The sequence below is a fragment of the Bos mutus genome, chromosome 2, assembly GCF_027580195.1.
Source record: "Bos mutus isolate GX-2022 chromosome 2, NWIPB_WYAK_1.1, whole genome shotgun sequence".
Classification (NCBI taxonomy): Eukaryota; Metazoa; Chordata; class Mammalia; order Artiodactyla; family Bovidae; genus Bos; species Bos mutus.
Window position 1 is genome coordinate 55,979,190 of NC_091618.1, and position 24,683 is coordinate 56,003,872.

The 24,683-nt window shown below is 41.8% G+C and overlaps 1 protein-coding gene across 3 annotated transcripts in view; it reads right to left on the minus strand.

Annotated features, from left to right (window-relative positions):
* Positions 1-24,683, minus strand: part of MYO1B (myosin IB) — a 198,771-nt gene that overhangs the window by 131,406 nt on the left and 42,682 nt on the right. For all 3 annotated transcript variants that reach the window (XM_070388967.1, XM_070388956.1, XM_070388948.1), the window contains exon 3: positions 12,814-12,929. In XM_070388967.1, the coding sequence (XP_070245068.1) occupies positions 12,814-12,929 (116 nt within the window). The remainder of the gene's footprint in view (positions 1-12,813; positions 12,930-24,683) is intronic.

Genomic DNA, 24,683 nt, shown 5'->3' on the forward strand with positions numbered 1-24,683 from the left:
AGAGAATTCAAAATTGACTACTGGAGTTGATGACATGGAGGTCACAGATGACCTTGATAAAGAACAGTTTTCATGGAGAACAGAAATAAATGCCTGACTAAAGAGAACAAAGAAAAGGAGATAAACTGAGACAACACACATGTGAAACTTCTTCTTAAAGTTTTGTAATAAAGGGAAACGAACAGCGTGATAGCTCGGAGACATGGAAGCAAGAGAAACATCACAGCATGTATGTTGGTGGGAATGGAAGGAGGAGAAGAAAAGGTTGATAACAGCGCAGTGGGGAGATAATCACAGAGCAAAGTCCTGAGGGCATGAGCGGGGCTGCATGCCCATCTCCTCCAGGGCCAGCATGGAGGAGAGACCTGAGAGTGGACTGGACAGCACAGTCTTTATAATTCTCAGTGTTTACGGAATTGAACTCCCCTTAGATTGAACTACTACTTAAGATATTTCTTATAAAAAGGAGTCCCCACTAATTCAGCTTTCTAGAACACTTCACAGAAACTGTTACATTAACCTGGCTTCAGGAAGCTAACATTCAAGTATTTCAGGGCAAGCTTCCTATGCTTCTCAAGAAGGGCGTATCCACACATACCAATTTGTGGCATGTGCCTGCTAAGTCGCTTCAAGTCATGTCCGACTGTGTGCAACTGTAGCCCACCAGGCTCCTCTGTCCATGTGATTCTCCAGGCAAGAATACTGGAGTGGATTGCTGTGCCCTCCTCCCGGGGATCTTCCCGACCCAGGGATTGAATCTGCATCTCTTATGTCTCCAGCATTGACAGGCAGGTTTTTTACCACTAGTGCCACCTGGGAAGCTCATCTCTAGTATGATAAGAAATATATTTGGTCTTTGACTCTGGTTCCTGGCACAGAGCTCCTAAAACCCTTGGAATTTCCTGAGTAACAGGAAAGTCTTCTGTTATTCATAACAAGCCCCTTTTGCCCACACCTGAGTTTACACTAATGAGGTGACTCATGGTGGGATCCCCAAATAGCTTCAGCTTAGGGACTGGTCACCAGAAAGACCAAATGTATGATTAGAGGGGAGGGGGTCTTTCAGCCTCCACTCCCCACTTCCAGGAAGCAGGTGGGGGTGGCTGCAGATTAGGTTATAAAACTCTTCAACAAGGAGATTCAGAAGCTTCTGGGTTGAAGGCACTAATGTGCTGGGGAGCAGATCCACCCAGAGAGGGCATGGAAACTGCACTTCTTTTCCCCTATACTTGTGCTATGCATTTCTTCCATTTGGTTGTTTCTGAGTTGTATCCTTTATAATGTTGAGTCATTTCAGTCATGTCCAACTCTTAGAAACCAAATAGACCCCATGGTGGCCTACAGTCCATGGTGTCACAAAGAGTCGGACATGACTAAGCAACTAACACTATGAGACCCCATGGACTGTAGGGTCCTCTGTCTGTAGGATTCTCCAGGCAAGAATACTGGAGTGGGTTGCCATTTCCTTCTCCAGGAGATCTTCCCAACCCAGGGATCGAACCTATGTCTTTTAGGTCTCCCACGTTGGCAGGTGGGTTCTTTATCACTAGCACCACCTGGGAAGCCCACCCTTTATAATCAATCAATAAATATAAGTGTTTTCCTAAGTTCTATGAGTCATTCTAGTGAAGTATTGAACTTGAAGGGGGATGTAGAAGCCCCCAAATTTGCAGTCAACTCTAGAAGTGTTGGGGGGCCTGGGCACTTCATTTTCTGCTGGCATCAGAAGCGGGGGCCGACTTGTAGGGCAGAGCCTCTGACCTATGGGATCTGCAATAACTCTGGTAGGTAGTGCCAGAAATGAATTGCCAGCTGGTGTCAGAGAACTGGCTGGTGTTGGAAATAACCATACCTTTGGTATCAGAAAACACACAACATCTGGTCTTAGGCCATGAGGGAATAAAGCAAACAAGTGATAAGGGACCATGAGAATTGATGACAGCAGTGAATGTCTCCATGCTGAAATTTCAAAGCTACCAGGTTTAAGGAATAAGAAAACAAGACTACAGTACCACACTCTCTTAAAAATATACACAGATAACTCTGGATCTTAAATGTAGAAAACATGAGGGTGGTGAGTTCACACACAGCAAAGGCTGGTCTATTTGCTTTCCAAACCTTAATCACCTGAGGAGAAAGGTCAGACCAAAGCACCACAGAGCCAAGGAGTTAAGAGATATAAACAACTGGACTTGGAACAAATAATTACCTTAAAAATAAAACAGCTACATGGTAATTTCATACACTAATGAGGGATTCAAATTTTACATAAAACCTTTCAGAAGCACATTTATAAACAAGTAAGGCTGAGTGATTGAGTATGAGTGGCAGTATTGCATTATGGCATCAGTGGATATTCAATATTAGAAATGCAGTTCTACACACATATTCTCTTCCAGAAGTTCAGACAAGCCACTCTGTTCACATGCTTGGATCAGGGAATATGAAGATGCCAGGGAAGAAGTGCCCCATTTCTTGTCCATGCCAACTCCCAGTACCCACAGCTGCTTTACAAGGCTGTCTCCAGACTAGCTTAGCTTTGGGGGAACTGCTTGGCATTCACACCCCCAGCTCAGCCAGGGGTCAAGACTGGCCTCTGAGCTTCCTCCCATCCCTCAGAGTCACTCCCACTGGATTCTATGGGTTTGCCTCTGAAATGTTCCATTTCCAGATGAGACTCTGCCCTCGTTCCTTCCAACCTGGATTACTGCCAAAGCCGACCAGATCCCTAAACTTCACTGTCCTTGAGTTCCCTTCCCCCTGGGGCACCAGGACAGCTCAAATCTCAGTTCAGTTCAGTCATCCAGTCGTGTCCAAGTCTTTGCGACCCCATGAACCGCAGCACGCCAGGCCTCCCTGTCCATCACCAACTCCCGGAGTCCACCCAAACCCATGTACACTGAGTCGGTGATGCCATCCAACCATCTCATCCTCTGTCGTCCCCTTCTCCTCCTGCCCTCAATCTTTCCCAGCATCAGGGTCTTTTCAAATGAGTCAGCTCTTCGCATCAAATGGCCAAAGTATTAGAGTTTCAAATCTCAAGGCTGCCCTTATCTCTCCTGCCTGCTTAAAATTGCAAATCCTTAGCACACAAGCCCTTTGTGACCCAGATCAGCTCTTCCTCTTCCACATATATCCCCCTTCCCAGCATGCATCCTACATTCCAGCCTCTGCAGACCACAGGAATTGAGATCAAGGATGTGCCATGTCTTTGTACCTTTGTCTCTCTCCTTCAGTCCTTGGCACCTGCTGTTCCCTCTGCCAGAACACTCTTCCCTCCAAATGGCTCATCCCCTTATCTCCAGGACCCACTGGAGTATCACAGTCTCAGGAAGTAAGGCATCCCTGGCTGCCTTATTTAAAATGGTACACCATGGTACTCCCACCCCCACACAGGCCTCCTGTGTTCTTGTCACCATCTCCAACACCATTTATTTTCTTCTCTGGTTTATTGTCTCTCCCCCTGCTAGGATATAAGCTCAAAAAGGCTGAGATTTTTGCCTGGTACCTGCACTCATGCCTGGCACATGACAGGCACTCAGATAACATCTGCTGAATCACTGGATCAACACTGTTCCCTCTGCTGGGAAAATTATATCCTGGCCCTAAATGCTATTCCTTATCTATGCAGCTAACTCATTCTTCAAAAATCCTATTGTCCCATCCCCCCGCCCTCAGGCAGGGCTTAACACCTTCTCCCTGGCATGCCCACAGCACTTTATCCATGGGGGACCACACTCAAGACACCTGCAGACAGGGGGCACTATTGATAACTATGCTGGAATGACAGGCTGTCAAGGGCAGGCCAGAACACATGGTCACTCTGATCTCCCACCTTTTGCATGGCAGTTCTATCTCTTGCATATTCATTTACTTCCTGGTATGTCTCCCCCACTAGGCTATAAATCCTTCAGGGACAAATCATCTCTGTATCCCCAACACCTCACACATACTATGGATGCTTAATAATGCTGAGTGAATGAATGAACCATCGCTTCTGCTTGGGGATTTGGAACCCTGAGACAGGCTGGAGCAGGGAAGACAGTACACCTAGACAGTGGGCACAGCAGCAAGCACTGCCCCCACCCTGGGGTGGGGAGGGGATGGTCCTCCAGGACCCACTCCCCTTGCAAGTATTTCTGTCCCATGACAGCCCTGGGGCCCTGTCTCCTAAGAGTGGTTCTCCTAAGTGCCTTACTGAACTCTGTTTCTATTACCGTTGATTTTGTTGACCTCCCCAAGAACAGACCAGTATTTGCTGGCCCTTGTTTAGACAAACTCCCACACAGTTCCCTTTGCCCCACCCATCCAGTCCAATGGTCACACAAGTCCCAACAACAGGCCACAGCAGTGAGTATTATTTCAACAACAAAGGGGGGACCCCTCCCCACCCTCTGAACACAACCTCTCCAGACAGCACTCCTCGAGTGTGTTCTAACAGTAGATGAAGTGTTATATTATTAACTCCTTTCAGGGCTGAGGCCTAAGATGAAATGGATCTCTTCCAGAATGTTGTAGGATTTCTCAGGGCCTGTCAAAGTCCTGTAACATTCTGGCGGGAAGCAGCCTATTTTGCTAGGAATTAAATTTTTCCCTTTAATATTACATACCATGGAAATAATCATGTTTGCTGGTATGAATATGTGCTTAGCTGGCTCAAAGAATCACCTTTTCAACATAAACTTTCTTTCATGTCTGAGATATGCATTTTCTAAAGAGTGATAAAAATTTTAATTAGGGATCTAGAAATTAGAATTCAGAGACTTTGCAGACATACAGAAACACTTTTCATTAATAAATGTATCCTTCTATCACAATTCTCATGGTAAAAACATCACAGTTATATAGAACCTAAGCTTTCTGACTTTAATTTTAAAAGGTTCATAAACTATAAGAGAAATTAGCTTAGCTCAATTTCTGCTAATAATATATATTCTAAAAGACACTATTTTGAAAATAATTCCCATAAAGCGATAGAGTAAAAGTTTGAGTTAAACGCAGGAAGTTCAGATCATGGAGCTTCGTAAAAGCTGATTCAGTGAGAGGCCCAGGAAGCTTCCATTTAACATCTGTCCTTCACCACCACAGGGTATCACACTGCTTAAATAAACCAGTCTTTCTACATCAAGAAAGTTTTTCATCCACCGTTGTCCAGAATCCAACAAGTATATGCCAAGACAAAGCAAACGTGGTGACTGCCTTCTGCTTATTTTGACCCAAGACAGTCATACAGCAAGGGAAAACGGCAATTTTAATGATTTTTAAGATATGACATTCCATATGAGTTGTTAACTTAAGGTATTCAAACTAAAGAGTAAGATGGAGCTCAGGTGCTCCTGAGCACAAGTTACTCATGTGGATTAGAGACCTAAGCAGATACAAACCCTACCAGATCACAACCAATGGCCTACTGACTTAAACTACCTGAGAGAACATGGCTTAGAGGTGCTTTACAAGAATAGTATTTAAATTCATTTTGTTTTTCATAAGAGTTTCCCTTCCCTTCCTCTTCCCTTTTCCCCTTGAACGGATGGTTTGAACAACATTGGTTTCTGTACACTTAAGTTTGAGGATTGTCTCCTTCATGATGACAGAAATTTTATTGGCTTTATTCACAGCTATATCCCAGTGCCTAAAAGAGAGCCTGGTATATGGTAAGCTCTCAATAAACATTTGCTCAGTAAATGAGTAACTTTCCTAAAGCAATAACCAGAAAGAATGCTAGATGGGAAAGCACAAAACCCTTTTCTGAAAGTGGTTTTCCAGAAGGGACTGAATCAATGAGAGGCTCACCTATTTCAAAAGGAAAATTAGGGAAATAATACAAAAGCCTCAGTGACAGGACATTACATCAACATTTTCTCTTGTTCTCTATCTTTCTCCCTCTTCCTCTCCTTCCCTTCTCCTTCTCTCCATCTCTCGCCTTGATAAAGTACCTTAAACCCAGTTGTAAAAGCAACCTCTATTAGAATCAGGCTCTAGTTACCATAAGACTTCTCCAAACAAATAAATTTTTACTCACAATATTTTAACTCTGCTAAGGAAAATACTGGTCACAGAACAGGGACAATGCCTGGGGCTTCTGCCCTAAACTCTATCCTAAGTCCTGGACATGCAACCACAGCACCAGCACATTGTGAGACACGGTCAGAAATGTTCTTTCTAATATGAATCTGGTTCACCCTGAAAGGAGTACAGGATTAACAAGGACTCAAAATCCACAACATCTTTCTAGCAACACCATTCTCTAAGCACTAATATCTAGCCCTACAAATTCAATCATCATAAAATTAGGGATCAGAGGTTCCCTAGATACGTCTGGAAAACTGACAGGAACACGTCTACATCCTCCCATTAATCACTTGTCCCTTTTTAGGTGACAGTAGCCAGAAATTTTTCAAGGCCTTAAGATATTTTTCTCAGTTTTTAAAATGTGTTGCAAGCTTTTCCATTTACCAGAATGCAAAGACTGCTTCCTTCAAATAGTGCTTGAAATGCCTATGTAATATGACCACCATATTATACCTCAGTCTGAGAAGGACACATTTCAGCTTGCTCCAGGGTTGCAACCACTGAGAGGGGTAGGTGGTGGGGTACTTTTCCTTCTAGAGGCATGTTCCCTTCCCTAGACACTGCATAAAATTAGATGGTAAGTGCTCTACATCAGGAATAAATTGAACACTCAGTGTTGAAGAGCACTATAAAAATACTTTAGTCTACTTTATTGTAAAAATGAAAAAAACTTCTCATTATACCACATGAAGTTTTGAATAAACTCTGCAAATAGCCTTCCAAGAATAGTTTGATTTCCTTGAATTGTCAGAGATAATATAGGCAAAATGTAATGAAACATTATTTAAAACCTCTTTTGTACTCAAGTAATGGAGCTCTTAAGAGAAAAGCATTGTGAAAGCCATGGAGATGGACAGAATAAAGTTCCTGATCTATAGAAGCTTCGGTCTCATTAAGGAGGATGATGCTGCAACACAATTAGCCACAGTAAGAAAGGTGGTGTGTAAGATCACATGAGTGGTTCCAAGAATTCAGAGGCAGGAAAAGTCACCAGTGGATCAGTCTAGGGCTGATCAAGCCTTTAAGACAGAACCTAGGAGACAGGCAGGATGTTAACAGTAGAGTTGGGATATGAGGTGGGAGACGTAGAAAGGAGAAGACATGGAAACCTGTGACTCCAGAAGGCATGTAGTGGTGTTTAGACTGGAGAGGAGGACTGAGGCTGGACTGGCAGGAGCCTGAACAGTAAGCCAAGGAACTTGAAGTTCACACAGATAGTAACAGGGACCCCAGGGGGTTTTCTGATTTTACAAAGATCCATCTGAGGGTGATAAACCCTATCTAGTGCTGCAAGGTTAAAAAAAAAAAAAAAGCAATAACCCAAGAACAGGCCAGCTGATTTGGTAATTAACATATCAGAAAGTGTATGTCGCCACGGTAGTCTGAGTGGAGGGAGTGACCAGTTCAGTCATCCCCCTTATCTCTCCCCTATCATTCTTCCCCATCTCTCAGGTTTGGCCTTTGAGGCAGTTCTCCATGAACAGAGTTACTAAGTGGTCTGAAATGTAGCAAGTCCTCCCTGGGATATTTAAGGAAAATTCCTTATATGCAAAAACTGTAAAAACCACACTGGAAAGACATGGCTTACACAATTAGAAAGGTAAACAGTATCATCTATACAGAGCCAGCCACCCAATGTTATCAGGCTTGAGGTGTAGCTTCAAACATAAAGGGGACAGGAATTCAAAGAAGGAGGGGAAAGAAGAGATTATAACACCAGAAAACCATTTTTGGCTTTTTTTTCCTCCCCCCCAAATTACTTCTATTATTTATTTTTTCTTATTAGAAAAGCAATGCATGGCTCTTACATAAAAGAACACCAAACGAGAAGAACATTAAAAAATATCCATAATACCACTCAATAGAAACAACAATTAGCCTCTTCATACAAATTCTTCAAAATCCTGTCTTACGTATATTTATTGTATATATGTACATGTGGTGTGTTAGTCTTGTCGTTCAGTTGTGTTTGACTCTGCAATCCCATGGACTACAGACCTCCAGGCTCCTCTGTCCATGGGAATTTCCAGGCAAGAATAATGGAATGGGTTGCCATTTCCTTCTCCAGGAGATTTTCCAATCCAGGGATCGAATCCGGGTCACCCGCATTTCAGGCAGATTCTTCACTGTGTGAACCACCAGGAAAGTGCTATACATGCACATATGCTTCCATAAATTAGGTAACACTGCTTGTAATTTGTCTGTGTTGTTGTTCAGTCACTAAGTCGTGTCCGACTCTTTACGACTCCGTGGACTACAGCACACCAGGCTTCCCTGTCCTTCACTATCTCCCAGAGTTTGCTCAAACTCATGTCCACTGAGTCAGTGATGTCATCCAACCATCTCATCCTCTGTCACCCCTTTCTCCTCCCGCCTTCAATCTTTCCCAGCATCAAGGTCTTTTCCAATGATTTGTCTGTAGCTAACTATAATTTATAAAAGTGATTGATGGTCATTTATAACTAGCAATTAATTTACTTCATTTAACCCCTTATTCAATGGCACCTCACTCCAGTACTCTTGCCTGGAAAATCCCATGGATGGAGGAGCCTGGTGGGCTGCAGTCCATGGGAACGCTAAGAGTCGGATACGACTGAGCGACTTCACTTTCACTTTTCACTTTCATGCACTGGAGAAGAAAATGGCAACCCACTCCAGTGTTCTTGCCTGGAGAATCCCAGGGATGGGGGAGCCTGGTGGGCTGCTGTCTATGGGGTCGCACAGAGTCGGACACGACTGAAGTGACTTAGCAGCAACCCCTTATTCATGAGTTAAGAAAACATTTTTTAAAAGGAATATAGATAAGAAGCCACTGTTTACCTTCATTTTATTCATTTATACATTTCCGCTCTCTGAAAGTCACATACTTATGTAGAATGTAAATATTTTTCAGTTGTCTGACACTTAAGAAAGACCATTTCTGGACACCTTCAAAAACACATTGAGTTATGAGGGAAATATCTGGACAGATTTGCAGACTAACAGTGAACAAAAGATCAACAGAAACTTCAAATAAAATATGAGGCAAATTAATCAGCAATTTTCAAGGGACATGGTTTGAGCAGCTGCTTAAGTTATTTTTTATTCAAACTGGAACCAAGTTCCTGAAGTAGTTATCATTAGAATGCATCAAAAGCTTAAAGTCATCTTATCTTCTTATACCACAAAGATCCTCTCTTTGTGGATCCTATCTCTGAAAAGGTCAGGTTGGGTTTTAGCAGGGAAACTAGAAAGCACTAACTCTGTTTCAAATGCTGTCAAAGATGGACATTCACAAAGAATAATGAAGGAAAATGCATTAAAGTAAGTGGAAATGTCCCACCATGGAGGAGAAAATGGTAAGGAAGAGCTTGTCAGAATGTTGGAAATGTGTCCCACGTACTATAATAATTATTATACTTATCACTGTTAATAGCAGCAGCTGTCCATTACAACAGATTCCCTGCTAAGCACTGTATTTATATCAGATAATTGTATTTTCTAAATATCTTCTAGATAGTTATCCCTCACAAAAATCCTATGAGTTATTTTCCCATTGTATGCAGCCAATTAATTTCTGAGTTGATGTTTTTTTTCAAGTAATTTGCTCAAGGTTACAGAGTTTATAATGGGAAAACTGGGACTCAAACCAAATCTTGATCAATGTATTTTGAACACTTACTTTCAGGTGCTAAGCAAATTACGGTGAGCAAAAGCTGGTAAGGCAGGTAAAGCTGACAGGAATCAAATAACGTCCGAAAGAAATGTTTAACTGTAACTGTGACAAGAGCAATAGATCTGACTTTGGCAAGGACAGGGTCTAATGCAATCTAAGATCTAAAGAACAGGAGTTGCCTTGGGGGAAAGGGAGAGGAAAAGCATTCCAGGCAGAAGGCACAGAATGTGCAAAGATGACCTGATGGTGGGAAGGAATGTGCTGAGGACTGAAAAGTGAGGTGGGGAGGGAGCTGTGATATGAATCTAGCGATTTCAGATTTAATAGGTGAGATTGTACCTTTCACCCCACATACAATGTTTTATGTTCCTGTTTAGTTGTTAAGCTGTGTCCAGCTCTTTTGTGACCCCATGGACTGTAGCCCGCCAGGCTCCTCTGTCCATGGAATTTCCCAGACAAGGATACTACAGCAGATTGCCATTTCCTTCCCCAAGGAATTTTCTCGACCCAGGGAACAAACCTGCATCTCCTGCACTGCAGGCAGATTCTTTACCACTGAGCCACTATTTTACAGAGCATGGCAAAAATATCTTATCTTTATCATAGGCACTCTGGGAATTTATTGCCAGTGTGGTATTTTTCCCTTGGGGATAAAAGGTGAATTCAGGTAAGCAGTGCTATGTAGCCTCTTATAAGAATCTTTAGGAGCAGGGATAAAAAATGGATATTCCAGGGCATGAATTTCTGTGTTCTAGAGTACACATCTAGCATACAACTAAACAACCCCAAAGTGGAGATTTCAGCTGCAAATGGAAGAAATGGCATGCAGTCTCCAGAGGCAAACCGAGGCACAGCGAAGTTATCCTGGAGAGCTCAGAATGTAGGAACATAGGCAACCCAAGGATGGCAGAATAAAACTGCAGAGTAACAGGCCTAATGTGAAAATGACAGAATGTATTTCCAGCTGAGAGGCACGGCAGGTAACTATTCTCACATCCCTGCTCCCCAACCCAGAGCTGAGTGGCTTTGATAAATGGCTGATTATTCTGAGACAATTTCCCCTCTCAGATGGCGCCAGAGGTAAAGACCCCATCTGCCAATGCGGGAGATGTAAGATACACAGGTTCAATCCTTGAGTTAGGAAGATGCCCTGGAGAAGGAAATGGAAACCCACTCCAGTATTCTTGCCTGGAAAATCCCATGAAGACAGAAGCCAGGTGAGCTACAGCCCACAGGATCACAAAGAGTTGGACACGACTGAAGCAACTTAGCACACACATATGCACACACAATAGTACCTACCTCACAGAATTATTTTGAGAATTACATGAGTTACAATACACGTCAAGTATTTAGAGAAGTACTTGCACACAGTAAGTATTCAATAAATACAAGCTATTACTGCTACTATTATTATTAATGCTATTACTGTAAAAGGCAGTAAGCAGTTAAGGAAAGGAAAACACCTGCAAATATATATCTAAGACAATGGCTTCCTAGGTGGCTCAATGGTAAAAGACTCCACCTGCCAATGAAGGAGATGTTGGGAACATCCCCTGGAGGAGGAAACGGCAACCCACTCCAGTATTCTTGTCTGGAGAATCCCATAGACAGAGGCAGGTTATAGTCCATAAGGTCATAAAGAGTCAGCCACAACTGAGTGACTGAACGCATGCGCGTGCACACACACACACACGCGCACGCACGCACAACACAACAGGTCCTCAAACTTGCAAATACCTCTGAATCACCTGGAAAGCTTGTGTAAAATGTAGATTCCTGGCCTACTAGAGTAAGGCTTACGAAACTAAATTTCTCCTAAGCTCCTGGCACAATATTGATATAGCTGATCTAAGCACTTAAGAGGCATGACTTGAAGGCTGAGAACTTAAAACAAATCTTAAGGCATCAAATAAGGTATTTCCTTGTAGGGACTTATAAAGAGAACTTTATCAAACAAATTTCAGATTTTATTTTTGCTAAGGCAAAATGAAACAAATTCACTTACAAAATATACTCCTAAGGAGCAAACTGAATAATCAAAATCTACTTGATTGGTAAAATACAGTGTTTAGTTTTAATAACCACTCCCACAAATTATTTAAATCTTTAGTTTCAAACAGTTCAAAAATATTACTGTATGCTCCACTATCAAAAAAAAAAAAAAAAACCTAAAATCAGTATCTGGACAGTAGTGTGCACGTTCTTTAATTATCAGATTTATTTTCTAGTAAAAATAATAGAGCCCATCTTCAATCATACACAAAAAATTCTTTTCTGCTAGGACACAACTAAAACTCTGCAGATTCTCTGACTTTAGCTCAGGGTTTCTCACTAGGTAACTAGTGTAGATTATTGGTTGGTTGGTTTTAGTCACTAAGTCATGTCCAACTCTTGTGGTTGGTTTCAGTCGCTAGGTCATGTCCAATTCTTGTGACCCCTTGGGCTGCAGCCTACCAGGTTCCCCTGTCTGTGGGATTCCCCAGGCAAGAATACTGGAGTGGGTTGCCATTTCCTTCTCCAATTATAGATTATTACTTACGGGAATAATTTACAATGACAAGTGACCTTCTCAGAAAAATCAAACAAGTGACTAACTTTAAGGAAGGTGAAATCATTGGCCTAATGCACACATCTGGTGAACAATGTCCATGAAGATTATAAACTGAAGGTATTATTTATTTCTTTTTCTCAAAACCCATTACACAATCCAACACTTGGAATCTTTCTTGACCCAACAAAGGCATGGAAACACTGCTTGGGCTGTTTATAATAACAAACAATACACATTCCTGTTTTATTTGCAAAAATAATTAGCAGCAGCTGCTACTTACACAGAATTTTTAACAGAAAATACTTTACATACTGAAACCAAATACTTCAGGACTTAAAGAGCCTGAGGACAAATGAAGTCTTTTTTTTAAATTTAAAGTAAGCTGTAACAATTAGCTTCTATGTTCCTTCATCTGATTTTTAAAAATGACTAATAACATTTTCCTGAGACTCAAAGGAAACAGCTGGACACATCTGTCAACTCAACATCCCTGGAGTGAAAGAGAAACTTGATACTTTAATACCATACTTACATATGAGGGCTCAGTTCATAGAAATTTCTGTTCCTGTAATCTTCCACTTTCTCTGGTGAATAAATGGGCAATGACCGGTATGGGTTAACGGATATAACCACACTTCCAATGTATGTCTGCAAAAGAAAGAATAAAATACAACCATTTTACCATCTTAAGTCTTAGTGTTGCATGGCTTTATCCTTTTAAAAATACTGGTTCTACTATACTCCAGTATAAAATAAAAAGTTTTAACAGTGGTACATCCTGAAAATAATTTCAAAATTTAAAAAATAAAAACACTAGTTCTACTGCCTGATCATTTTGTACTTTTCAAGAACACTTTACATCTCTGAAGATAGATGGCCAATAATGTTTATTTTGCTGATACAGGAAAGCACAGATTTATACATTGAAAAAAGCTCTCAAAATAAATCTCTAGATTAACTCATGATCCTGAATAAGAGTCCTCCACAACTGTCATACTTGCCAAAAATTTCGTCACCGACCACAGCTAATTGTCAGCAAGACTATGCTTTCCTGGATTCCAGCTACAACTGGTGCTTCCCTCTCTCATCTTTTTCCTCCAATTTCAGTCTATAGTGACCCAGGCTTCCCCTCCTCCCTGCCTACACCCATACCTATCCAATGGGACCTTGACTTTGGCACTGCCCTTTCATAGTCTGTCCATCTCTACAATGGGCTCAGACCACATATAACTCAATATCAGAGTTACAGCTTTCCCTCAGGCATCTTGCTTGGAGAATCCCATTGACAGAGGAGCCTGGCGGGCTACATTCCATGGAGTCACACGAGTCAGACACAACTTAGTGACTAAACCACCACCACCACCACTCAAACAAAATAATTTCATATTACATCTAATGGACTTCAATATCAGAATTGAAAAGTACTTGCTGAAAGAGTACATTTCATGTTGAATTTAAATTTAATGTAGAATTTAAATGTACTTTCAGAAGGATCCATGCTGTTATCTTAGTAGACAGTAAGCCTCTCACACTGCAAACCATAACATTATTTATGTTTCTTTCCATTTCTATCTTAAATTCTCAGCAGCAAGAACAGAGTTGGGTTAGGTCACTTTGCACAAAGACTACCACAATGCTGCAAGCAAAAGTTACTTAACTGTAACTCATCTTAGCAGTTTCCTTTTTCCTTTCAGTTTTAACATTATAAAGATGGCAGGAAGGGGGATGCTAACAAAAAAGATGTCAGTTATGAAAAGGTTTTTAAGAAAAAGGTAAAAAGAAAGAAAGAAGAAAAAGCTCACTTCCAACTTCCCCACCTTTCTAGGGTCAAGCAGCAAAAGGTGACATTTTTAGGCCAACAAGTTTTTCCAGTACTGTCACCACTGGATTCAAGGAGACTGTTAGATCTTTCTAGAAAATTAAACAGAATAGAAAACAGAACAGTAAAAATGTTCTGATCTTTTTTTCAAAACGTGGGTCACAATTATTTTAATTATAAAAGCCTTTTCCCCCAACCTGGAAAACGGAACAGGTCACTTTTATATCTATTTTCATCCTATAAGGTCGGAGAAGGCAATGGCACCCCACTCCAGTACTCTTGCCTGGAAAATCCCACAGATGGAGGAGCCTGGAAGGCTGCAGTCCATGGGGTCCCTAAGAGCTGGACACGACTGAGTGACTTCACTTTCACTTTTCACTTTCCTGCATTGGAGAAGGAAATGGCAACCCACTCCAGTATTCGTGCCTGGAGAATCTCAGGGACAGGGAGCCTGGTGGGCTGCCATCTATGGGGTCGCACAGAGTCGGACACGACTGAAGTGACTTAGCAGCAGTAGCAGCGGCATCCTATAAGAATACAATCTTAGCAAGAGCAGACAAGACTGCTGCTGTAAAGAAAGACTCTCAGCTCCCACGCAATTAGGGTGCAGGGTGTCTATTTCCCAGAAGAATGGGAAAGAATAGAGATCTCTTTCAGTGAATATTCAGGACTAATCTCCTTTAGGATGGACTGGTTGGATCTCCTTGCAGTCCAAGGGACTCTCAAGAGTCTTCTCCAACACCACAGTTCAGAAGCATCAATTCTTCAGCACTCAGCTTTCTTTATAGTCCAACTCTCACATCCATACATGTGCTCATTCCTATCAGACTTCTGTGCTGCACTGGCACTCCACCTGGTCCCTCTGTCCCAAAAGGGCTCACAGAGCAATACCTACTGGAATCCAGAGCCTGTTCTTCTATTCAGCTGATCACACCAAAAAGGACTCCTTCACATAATGCCAAAGACTACTTCCCAATTAGGTTCTATCTACCTTCTCCACCAGGGGCAAGTCTGGTTCTCATTACCCTCGGTAGATGGATGGATGGATGGATGGATGTGATCAATCCATGTCCTTTTTCACTCCATGTAACCAACCTCCTAGCAATCCTAGCTTACCATCTCCATACTCCCAGCCCTCAGCACCCCGAGTTCTGAAGCGTGCACATCACCGGACACGGAAGGCCCCCTCCACTCTCACCATCCTATAGACCCAGCCTCTGACGTCTAAGAGGGAAGAGAGAAGGGAAGGGAAAGGAGTGGGGAGAAAAGGCAAAGGGAAGAGGGAGAAGAAAGGCGCTACCTTTCCACAAATGGCATGTTCAATTATCAAGTTTATCTCTCACTTCTCAAGGGCAGACATTAAACCAAGAATGTACAAACATTCCTACGTCAAAACAATCTCATACTTCAGATATCTCTAGTGCCTTGTAAATACCCAAATAATACTCAAAAGAGAGCTCCTCCTGTGATGACAGGGAAAACTGAAATCTTTACTGGAGGCCAGGCACCCCACAGGCTCCACTCTCCAGACCACAATCCGGAATCCAGAGGAAAGGGCCCAGACAGACAAATAGCACAAGGACCAAGCATTTCATTCTATAGGAAAGTTCTTCCAGAACCTCATCCTCAGAGATTCTATTTCAACTCTCTAGAGAAGGGCCGGAGAAGGCAATGGCACCCCACTCCAGTACTCTTGCCTGGAAAATCCCATGGATGGAGGAGCCTGGAAGGCTGCAGTCCATGGGGTCGCTGAGGGTCGGACATGACTGAGCAACTTCACTTTCACTTTTCACTTTCATGCATTGGAGAAGGAAATGGCAACCCACTCCAGTGTTCTTGCCTGGAGAATCCCAGGGATGGGGCATCCTGGTGGGCTGCCATCTATGGGGTCGCACAGAGTCGGATACGATTGAAGTGACTCAGCAGCAGAGAAGGGCCAGGCATTCGCATCTTTAACAGTTTCCCCAGAAAAAGAACCAAGTAACCAAGGTTAAAAACACTGCTTGATGCCTTCACCCTCAGGGCTCACAGGACCAGGTTTTACTTTCAAACACAGCTGCGTTGGCCTGTCTTATACTATTTTACCTTCCCCTTTAAATCATCCTATGTAATTAATTCCATGAACACTTCAAAAAGAAAAGAAAATTCTCCCAGCTTCAGTTACTTTCATCTTAGCCACATTTATAATAAACTCAGCATATGGCATCTCAGTACACTACAGAGAAACAGCGGCTTCACCTGTAAACTGGGGCCTTCCCATGGCAGTATGTTTCAAACGTTTGACTATGACTCAGCATAAAAAATATTTTCATCACAACCAAGCACTTGTGCTTGAATGTATATTTACATACACATGCATGTATACATATGCGTGAAATAAAAATTTCACAAAACCATAAATATCCTTATCATATGCAATGTACTGATATTCTTTGCTCAACGCTATTCATTTTCATTACAAAATGTTTTAAAACTAAATGGTTTTCATCACTTAAAGGCTCAATCTTGCAGTTTAAAAAATACTGCTAACTGAGCACTTCATTTTTTTTAGCTGTCGATGGCTTTGAGATGCCATTGAAAGCTATGAACCTTCTCTCTCCAAAAAACATACATGTAATATGCACATAGAGTTTGCATACAGTTGATATACCAGATTACAAGTTCCCACCCTAAGGAAAGAAACAACAGCCACTAATGGAAAAAGAGAGACAGAGGGAAAGGGGGGAAAGAGAGAAAAGCAAAGAAAAAAGAAAAGGAGTAAGAAGTGGTCAAAATAATTCTAAAAGTATAAAAATGAAGAGTCATTTAGAATAAGAGCCAATAGCTCAGCTCAGTTGGCCCTGAGTGCTTTATTACAGCACTGAGTCAGAACACAGCCTAACAGTTAAGGGCCAAAATGAGATAGACAGTATTCTGTTTCTGTTGACAAGGACACATGTAATACATTTCGGAAAGATATCTAACCGGAAACACTTTTTTTTCAAGTTAAAAGGGAAAGCCTTTTTACAGTTTTAATATTTTGTGTGTCTCAACTATGCAGAACTGTATACATATTCTTCCACAAGGCCAGGTTCACGAAACGCTAGCAAACATACAGAACAGTCACAAAGGTGTCACATCTTCATATTATAGTTCTTCGCAGTGCAACAATAAGATCTTTAGAAGCCCTAACCCTGAAAGCTTATATTTCAATTCCCCATATGAAATTGAAAATAAAACTATAAATAAGCCATAAATACCATAGGAAATCCTATAGTGACTTCTTTTCACCATGATGATTACTTGGAGGCTTCTTTTCAAATATCAGATTCTTCCAAAATATTTTTGAAGCCCCTGTTCTGCTGAGGCTCTAATTTGGCATCCCATATGTCAGCTTCTTCCTTTCTTCAGAACGAATTTTAGCCATTTATTTACAGTTACCGCAGTTTCTTAAAAACTCACCCCAACAGTTATTAAAGTTTCTTGTATATAATATACACTGAAGCACCTTTTTACTAAACTCTTCCTAAATCACCATGAGACAGAAATGAAGTCTCCATCTCAATGTCCTTAACAACAGAGCACAAAGAAGTTAAGTGGTATGACCACATTATCTAACAAAAGTGGAATCAGGACAAGGAGCCAAGAATCTGTTCTCTTTTCATGAGAGCACACAGTCCATGCTGCTGTCAGGCCTGGGAAGCTCTGGCAAAAAGTGGCCAAGAACACCTCATCACAGGAACTTGTGTTGTACAGTGCCTTACAACAGGGTCTTCACCTTTGTATAACAGAGTGACTCTGTTGGGCAGAAGCCTCTTTCTGACTACCTGAGGAATGGAGACATCCTTACACCACCAGAAATAAACAAAAAAGAAAAGGGGAGAGAAGATTTTCTAGTTACAGGAAAATTTTGTATCTCAACGGAAAAGAATTTTTTTTCATGTTTATTCCAGCACATAAAGTTGTGCCTACATCTTGAAGAAACGCAAGACACTGTGTCACAATCATCCTTTTAACTTGAGAGAAACGAATCAGCAAGGTGGCAATGGAACAGGTCATGTTTATTTAAATAGTTCACTTAATGTTAATTATTTAGTCTAAAATTTCATCAAAAAATATTCAAGAATATGTTGGAGTTCTCCAAGTCCTAGTCTCCAAGTCATGTTATTTTCACCTCTAAAGTAATAATAGTTCAAATCCAGAAGGGGTCAGGACTCAAATAAAGTAAAAATAACCTTTCACAAGGCTGCACAACCACATGGTCTTGACTGAATTTAGGCTACAGCGTTTAACAAGTAAGCGGCAAATTTTTCAAGAGCCTTCTTTATGCAAAATATCGTATTAGGCACAGTGAAAATGTAAGACACTCCTGTGGCCTATGCCCTGAGGAGGTTATAACAGAGCTTAGGAGGTGAGACTTCTATATCATAAAACATAAAGTTTAAGGGTTATCCACTCTAGCCACAAAAACAGATGAAATAGGATTTAAGTGATTCTTAGCTAAATGAATGCATTAGTCTTCTTTCTAAAGGAGTGCTTTGGGTTTAAATGAAGGTCACTGTCAACTGCAGAGGTCCAAGAATGTTCCAGAAGTTAGAGGACTTGGGCAGGTCTAAAAGGATGGGCAAAATTCAGATAAAGTAGCATTCCCCCGAATAGTAGCATGAGATTTGGTTTTCAGATCACAGTTGAACCCTCCCCTTTAAAAAATTTTTTTGCTAAGATTGTTGTACGCTTCAAATGTATTTTTTTTTAACTATGAATTGCTGGCGACTCAAAGCAGATATCTGCGCACCCAGGTTCAACTTTGGCTCACAAGTGCCAAAAGGCAGAAGTAACTCAAGTGTCCACAGATGGATAAACGGGAAAACAAAATATGGTAGACAGATACAATGCAATAGTACTCAGCCTTTAAAAAAAGGAGATTCGACACATGCTATAACAAGGATTAAAACATGGATAGCAACATAAAGCGGAGAAGCCAATGGCACCCCACTCCAGTACTCTTGCCCGGAAAATCCCATGGACGGAGGAGCCTGGTAGGCTGCAGTCCATGGGGTCGCTAGGAGTCCGACACGACTGAGCAACTTCACTTTCACTTTTCACTTTCATGTTTTGGAGAAGGAAATGGCAACCCACTCCAGTTCTTGCCTGGAGAATCCCAGGGACGGGGATTCCTGGTGGGCTGCTGTCTATGGGATCGCACAGAGTCAGACACGACTGAAGCAACTTAGCAGAAGCAGCAGCAGCAGCAGCAGCAACATAAAGGCCCACCCAGTCACACTTCAGACAAAGAGAAACAAACAGCTTACCTTGAACAAAGACCTTTTGTGAATAACAGCCTAGAAAATAAGACTGGGATCAAATTGCAGACAGCTTCAAATGTCAGGGTGAAGAGTCTGAGCTTCAGTCTGAAGGCAGTTTTGAAGTAAAAGTCAGTGTGTAGGGTGAAGGGGTTAGATGATGAAACTGACTGAATTTGAACCCAAGTCACCCTTGGCCCATAAAAAACGCTTCCGAATTGTGGTGCTGGAGAAGATTCTTGAGAGTTCCTTGGACTGCAAGAGATTAAATCATTCAGTCCTAAAGGCAATTAACTCTGAATATTCATTGGAGGAACTAATACTAAAGCTGAAGCTCCAATACATTGGCCACCTGAAGCAAAGAGCCAAATGATTAGAAAAGACCCTGATGCTGGGTAAAATTGAAGGCAGAAGGAAAACAGTGTGGGGGAGGACGAGATGGTTGGATGGCATCACCACTCAACGGACATAAACTTGAGCAAGCTCCCGGAGATACTGGAGGACAGGGAAGCATGGCGTGCTGCAGTCCATGGAGGTCGCAAAGAGTGGGACATGACTGAGCGACTGAACAACATCCTGACTTACATATTGAGCTTTATGCTCAGATTCCATGCCATACAACATTACAACACTTCAAATGTTATCTAGCAAAGTTTTTTAGTTTTTATGTGAACCTGGGTGCATTATTGAACCTCTCCAACTGCAGTTTCATCTCTGGACAAGGAGGACAAGACTGGTTCTTCCCCTTGTCCAATCTGAGGGTTAAAAGAGATTGTGTGTCAAAGCACAAACCACAGCACCTGACACACAGCAAGTATTCCATAAATACTATCTACTTTGATTAGGAAACTCACAGTTTGACTCTACTGGAATCTACTGGCTATTATGGACTCGAGTATCTCAGTTAAATTCATTAGTGAGCCCTATGACACTTATCAAATGGTCTTACCAAATGGTCTCTGTATACAGGGAACAGGTGAGTTATCAATATCACAGGGGTGTATGAGGTATGTATGGTCTTAATGAAGTTGGTATGAAAGCCTGAGATACACAAAATGCCTGGATAAGGAAAGCTGGTGGAATCTGCAGCAATGACAACATGCTACTCACTTCACATGGAGGAATTTACCCTCTTCTTGGGTCTTGGATCTTGGGAATTTGATCACAAGACATTAAAACATTACATGCCACAGCATTTTTAATTTAGACATCTGTCTTAATTGGTTTTTGAAAGACAGTTTGGTCTACCAACTCTTCAGTTCAAAATTGTGAAAAGCTGGCTGCCTATGTGAAAAATTATAAACATAAGGTCAATAACAATTAGGCTTCTATCTGGGTCTTATATCAAGAACAATGGAAAGTACACCTCACAAGCCCAGTCTAAAGAACAGATTTGTGGTATAGAAGAATAACAGCCTAATTTTCACAGAGGAAGAAACCGAAGACTTTAGAAGGTTTTAAAAACCTACCGAAGCTCTCACGCTTAGTGGCAGAGACAGTTTCATGCCAACACTCTCACTGGAGTCTGTGATGCGAGAAGAGAGAAGTATGATTTGGTCAGGCTCTGTCAGCTGCTGGGCACAGAGATGCTCTCTAGTTACATCAAGTATAGAGAGTTCTATTATAATAATGACACACTCAAGAACTCCCCGAGGAACCCATCACTGAGCTACCAGAAAAGCTGGGACCCAAGCCCACCCAAGAGTGAGTGTGGATGAGTGTAAGAGTGCATTACAGAATAAAGTAACTTGAGTTTGTGAAGACTTCCTTTCCAGGCCCAGTATCCATGTGCTCATCCCGTGCTCATCCCCTGCTCACGTCTCTGCTTTTTCTGGGCCTGCTACTGACTGATCTTCTCACTTTCTACTCCATAGCTGGCCCACTGCAAAGACTTATTCATAGTTTCTGCCTGTACATGGCCCATCATGGCCTCACTACATCGTGACTGCCAGCCTCTGCTCCTGTTGATATAAATTTTTTTCCAGTACTTCTCAATTCAAAGTTGGAGGAAAGAACCGAGCCCTGTTCATCCTTTTATCTATGCTGTGCCATCAATCACTGGCCTTGGCTTAGCAGGTTTATCAGGTTAGCCTGGCCCCCGTCAGTCTAGTCTGAGACATGCCTTAACCACCATATGATAATCCTTTGTTCTTGGGCTGCCATTTTAGACTATGAATTAAGGAACTATATATGAGTTCTATGCTACACCGAAATACCAACTAAAAATATCACCTCGGGCAGTTTTATTTCAGAGCAGGATAACACAATACTACCTCATCTTCGTTGAAATAAACTCTGTAATGAATAAGTATTTTCCAAATATGCACCATTTTTAAGACTCTCTTAATGAAGGTACAGAGTGGTCCCACATTACAGCTTTGCTACCAGCTACAAGTCTTGAAAATAATATTATGCAGCTAACTGAAAGTAGTAATCCAACAAAAAGGCTTCCCTAGTGGCTCAGTGGTAAAGAATTCACCTGCCAATACAGGAGACTCAGGTTCTATCCCTGGGTCAGAAAGATCCCTTGGAGAAGGAAATGGCAACTCACTCCAGTATTCTTGCCTGGGGAAATCCCATAGACACAGGAGCCTGGCAGGCTACAGTCTATGGGCCATGAAAGAGTTGGACATAACTTAGAGACTAAACAACAACAATCCAACAAAAACGAGATCTGTATGATGGATACCAAAGAAGGAGGGGCAAGGGGAAAAAGGGAGTGTGGAGAGACAAAGAAAGAGTCAGAGAAGGGGAGAAACAGAAAAATATTCTACTTATAAGAAAATCTCAGGGTCCCAAATCTTGGACTAAAGTCATTCTGGGTTTCTAAGATTTTCTGATGGTCATGGCCCCAACTAGGTATACCGCTTCAACTATGTGTCAAGCACTGGGCTAAAATGTCTCTTAATGTCCAACACAACTCAACAAGATAAGCATCAAGACACGTATATTATAGATGAAAGAACTGACCATCACTCACTTCAATGGTCACAGTGGTTGTGAGTGGCCAAGATACAACCTTGTTCTGTCAGCCCATGCCTGTCCCAATACGCCACATCGTGTCTCACCCTCCACCCCTCCACAACGGAGCTGAATGAAGAAAGGAGCCTCTCCTTAGAAATTAGAATTATCATTAATACCTATCTGTACTACAGATGTAAGAGCAGAAATAAACATATATATAGAAGGGAGGGCTGAATCAGCCACATGAACTGGGCACACGTCTCCCGTGCTGAATTGTTTCCTATACTCTGTGCTTCATCTTCTTTTTTTAAGATCCTGCAGTGAAAGCACAGACTCTTAACCAGTGGACCACCAGGGAGGAAGTCGCCCTACTCTATGCTCTCAAAGGTAAAAGACCACATGCAGCTGTCCAGTGAACAGGATGAAAATCAATCTCCTCCCAAGATCTTCTCCCATCTTCCAGAGATAAAAACACCATCCTACAGGTTGCTGTCACTTTTCTTTGACTAGGGAACACCTAGTTTAGAACTGAACATACTTGTTCCCTGCCACACTAGTTCATGTCACTGCACCACTGAATGCTCACTCAACACACAGCAGGAATACTGATTATCACTTCCATTATCTGCCTGGGTTGTTGAGACTGCCTTGCTCCAAACCCACACATTCTTCAGTATCACATTCAATTATGCTGAACAGCACTCTGCAGGCCGAGAATCCTTCCCTATTAGTGGTATCAATGGTGTGCATGATAACTGTAAAGTCAACAGGACTATTAGTAAGAACTACAGATCCAGACTTTCTGGGTGTGAATCCCTGCACTTTTACCACTGTGTGATCCTGGTCAGGTTACTTAAGTCTTGCTGAGCCTCTTTCTTCATATGTAAAATGAAGATAGTTTTAAAAGCTACAGTGCCTAAGACTCTAGTAAAACTTAAACACTCTGTGTTAGTCACTCAATCGTGCCCAACCCTTTGCAACCCACCAGGCTCCTCTGTCCATGGGATTTCCCAGGCAAGAATACTGGAAATTGAAAGTGAAAGTGTTAGTTCCTCAGTCCGCACTGGACTCTTTGCGACCCCAAGGACGGTAGCCTGCCAGGCTTCTCTGTCCACGGGCTTCTCCAGGCAAGAATACTGGAGTGGGTTGCCATTTCCTTTTCTAGGGGATCTTTCCGACCCAGGGATTGAACCCAGGTCTCCTGCATTGCAGGCAGATTCTTTACCGTTTTAGCCACCAGGGAATCCCAAGAATACTGGAGCAGGTTGCCATTTCCTTCTCCAGGAGATCTTCCTGACTCAGGAATCAAACCTTCATCTCCTGTATTGCAGTCAGATTCTTTATCGCTGAGCCACCAGAGAAGCCTTAGTCTGCCGCCAAATCAAACTTCAGGTATGACTTCAATCAGAACATTTACATTTAATATATTTAAATATTAAACAAATATATCAAGTACTAGATAGTGCCTGCATGATGAAACAACTCTCTAGGCTTGGCAAATAACAGATAAACATGTGTCCATTTTGCAAGTTTAAAGAGGAAAAATTTTTCCAATCACCAAAGGTTTTAAGAGAGCTTGGACAGGTTGAAACTGGCAAGCTTTTACCAAAAAATAATTGTTTTGAAACGCATTATAAAACAGTCCAAGAGTTAGACTGTGCTCAGAAAGTAGACACAACAGCCTCGTGACTGTTTTTCACAGCATTAGGAAGCTTTATCTAGCTTCCTAATGCTATGACTCCATTCCAAACATCAAAGCTACACTCCTGAAAACACATGATTTGTTCTTCATGTTTCCTTAACAATCTACCTTTTCAGCTAGCCAAGCAGGCAGTGTATGCTCACTATGAACCCCTCACAAACAGTGAAGTCTAGGCATTTCATTCCACCAGCTCAGGAGTCCCTCCTTCTTCCCCTATTTGGTTAAGGCATGACGGGAGGTGGCATTAAAGAAGGTTCTTGTTTCACACAAATTTGCTGGGTCTGGGTTCTCTGGGCAAGACTGATCCATTTAGATAAAGGAGAACCTCTTACTTCCAACTTTAAAACAAAACAAAATTTTTTCATTTTAAATCAAACTTACATGATCTGGAAGATGACCTACCTAACTAGCATTACTTCTAGAAATGGGACTAGGGTACTGAAATAAGAAAATTACATTTTTATGTTATGTATCCCTATACTACCTGTTTTTTGTTTTCTCAAGAGCATTTGTTATTTTTGTAATTTTTTTCAAGGCTGTTTAAAGGAAATAAAAAAAAAAAGCTGGAGAACGTCTAGGTAGCAGGAATAGCACTAAGTGGACATCTGAACTCTGCCAACAACCCTGTGGGCTCG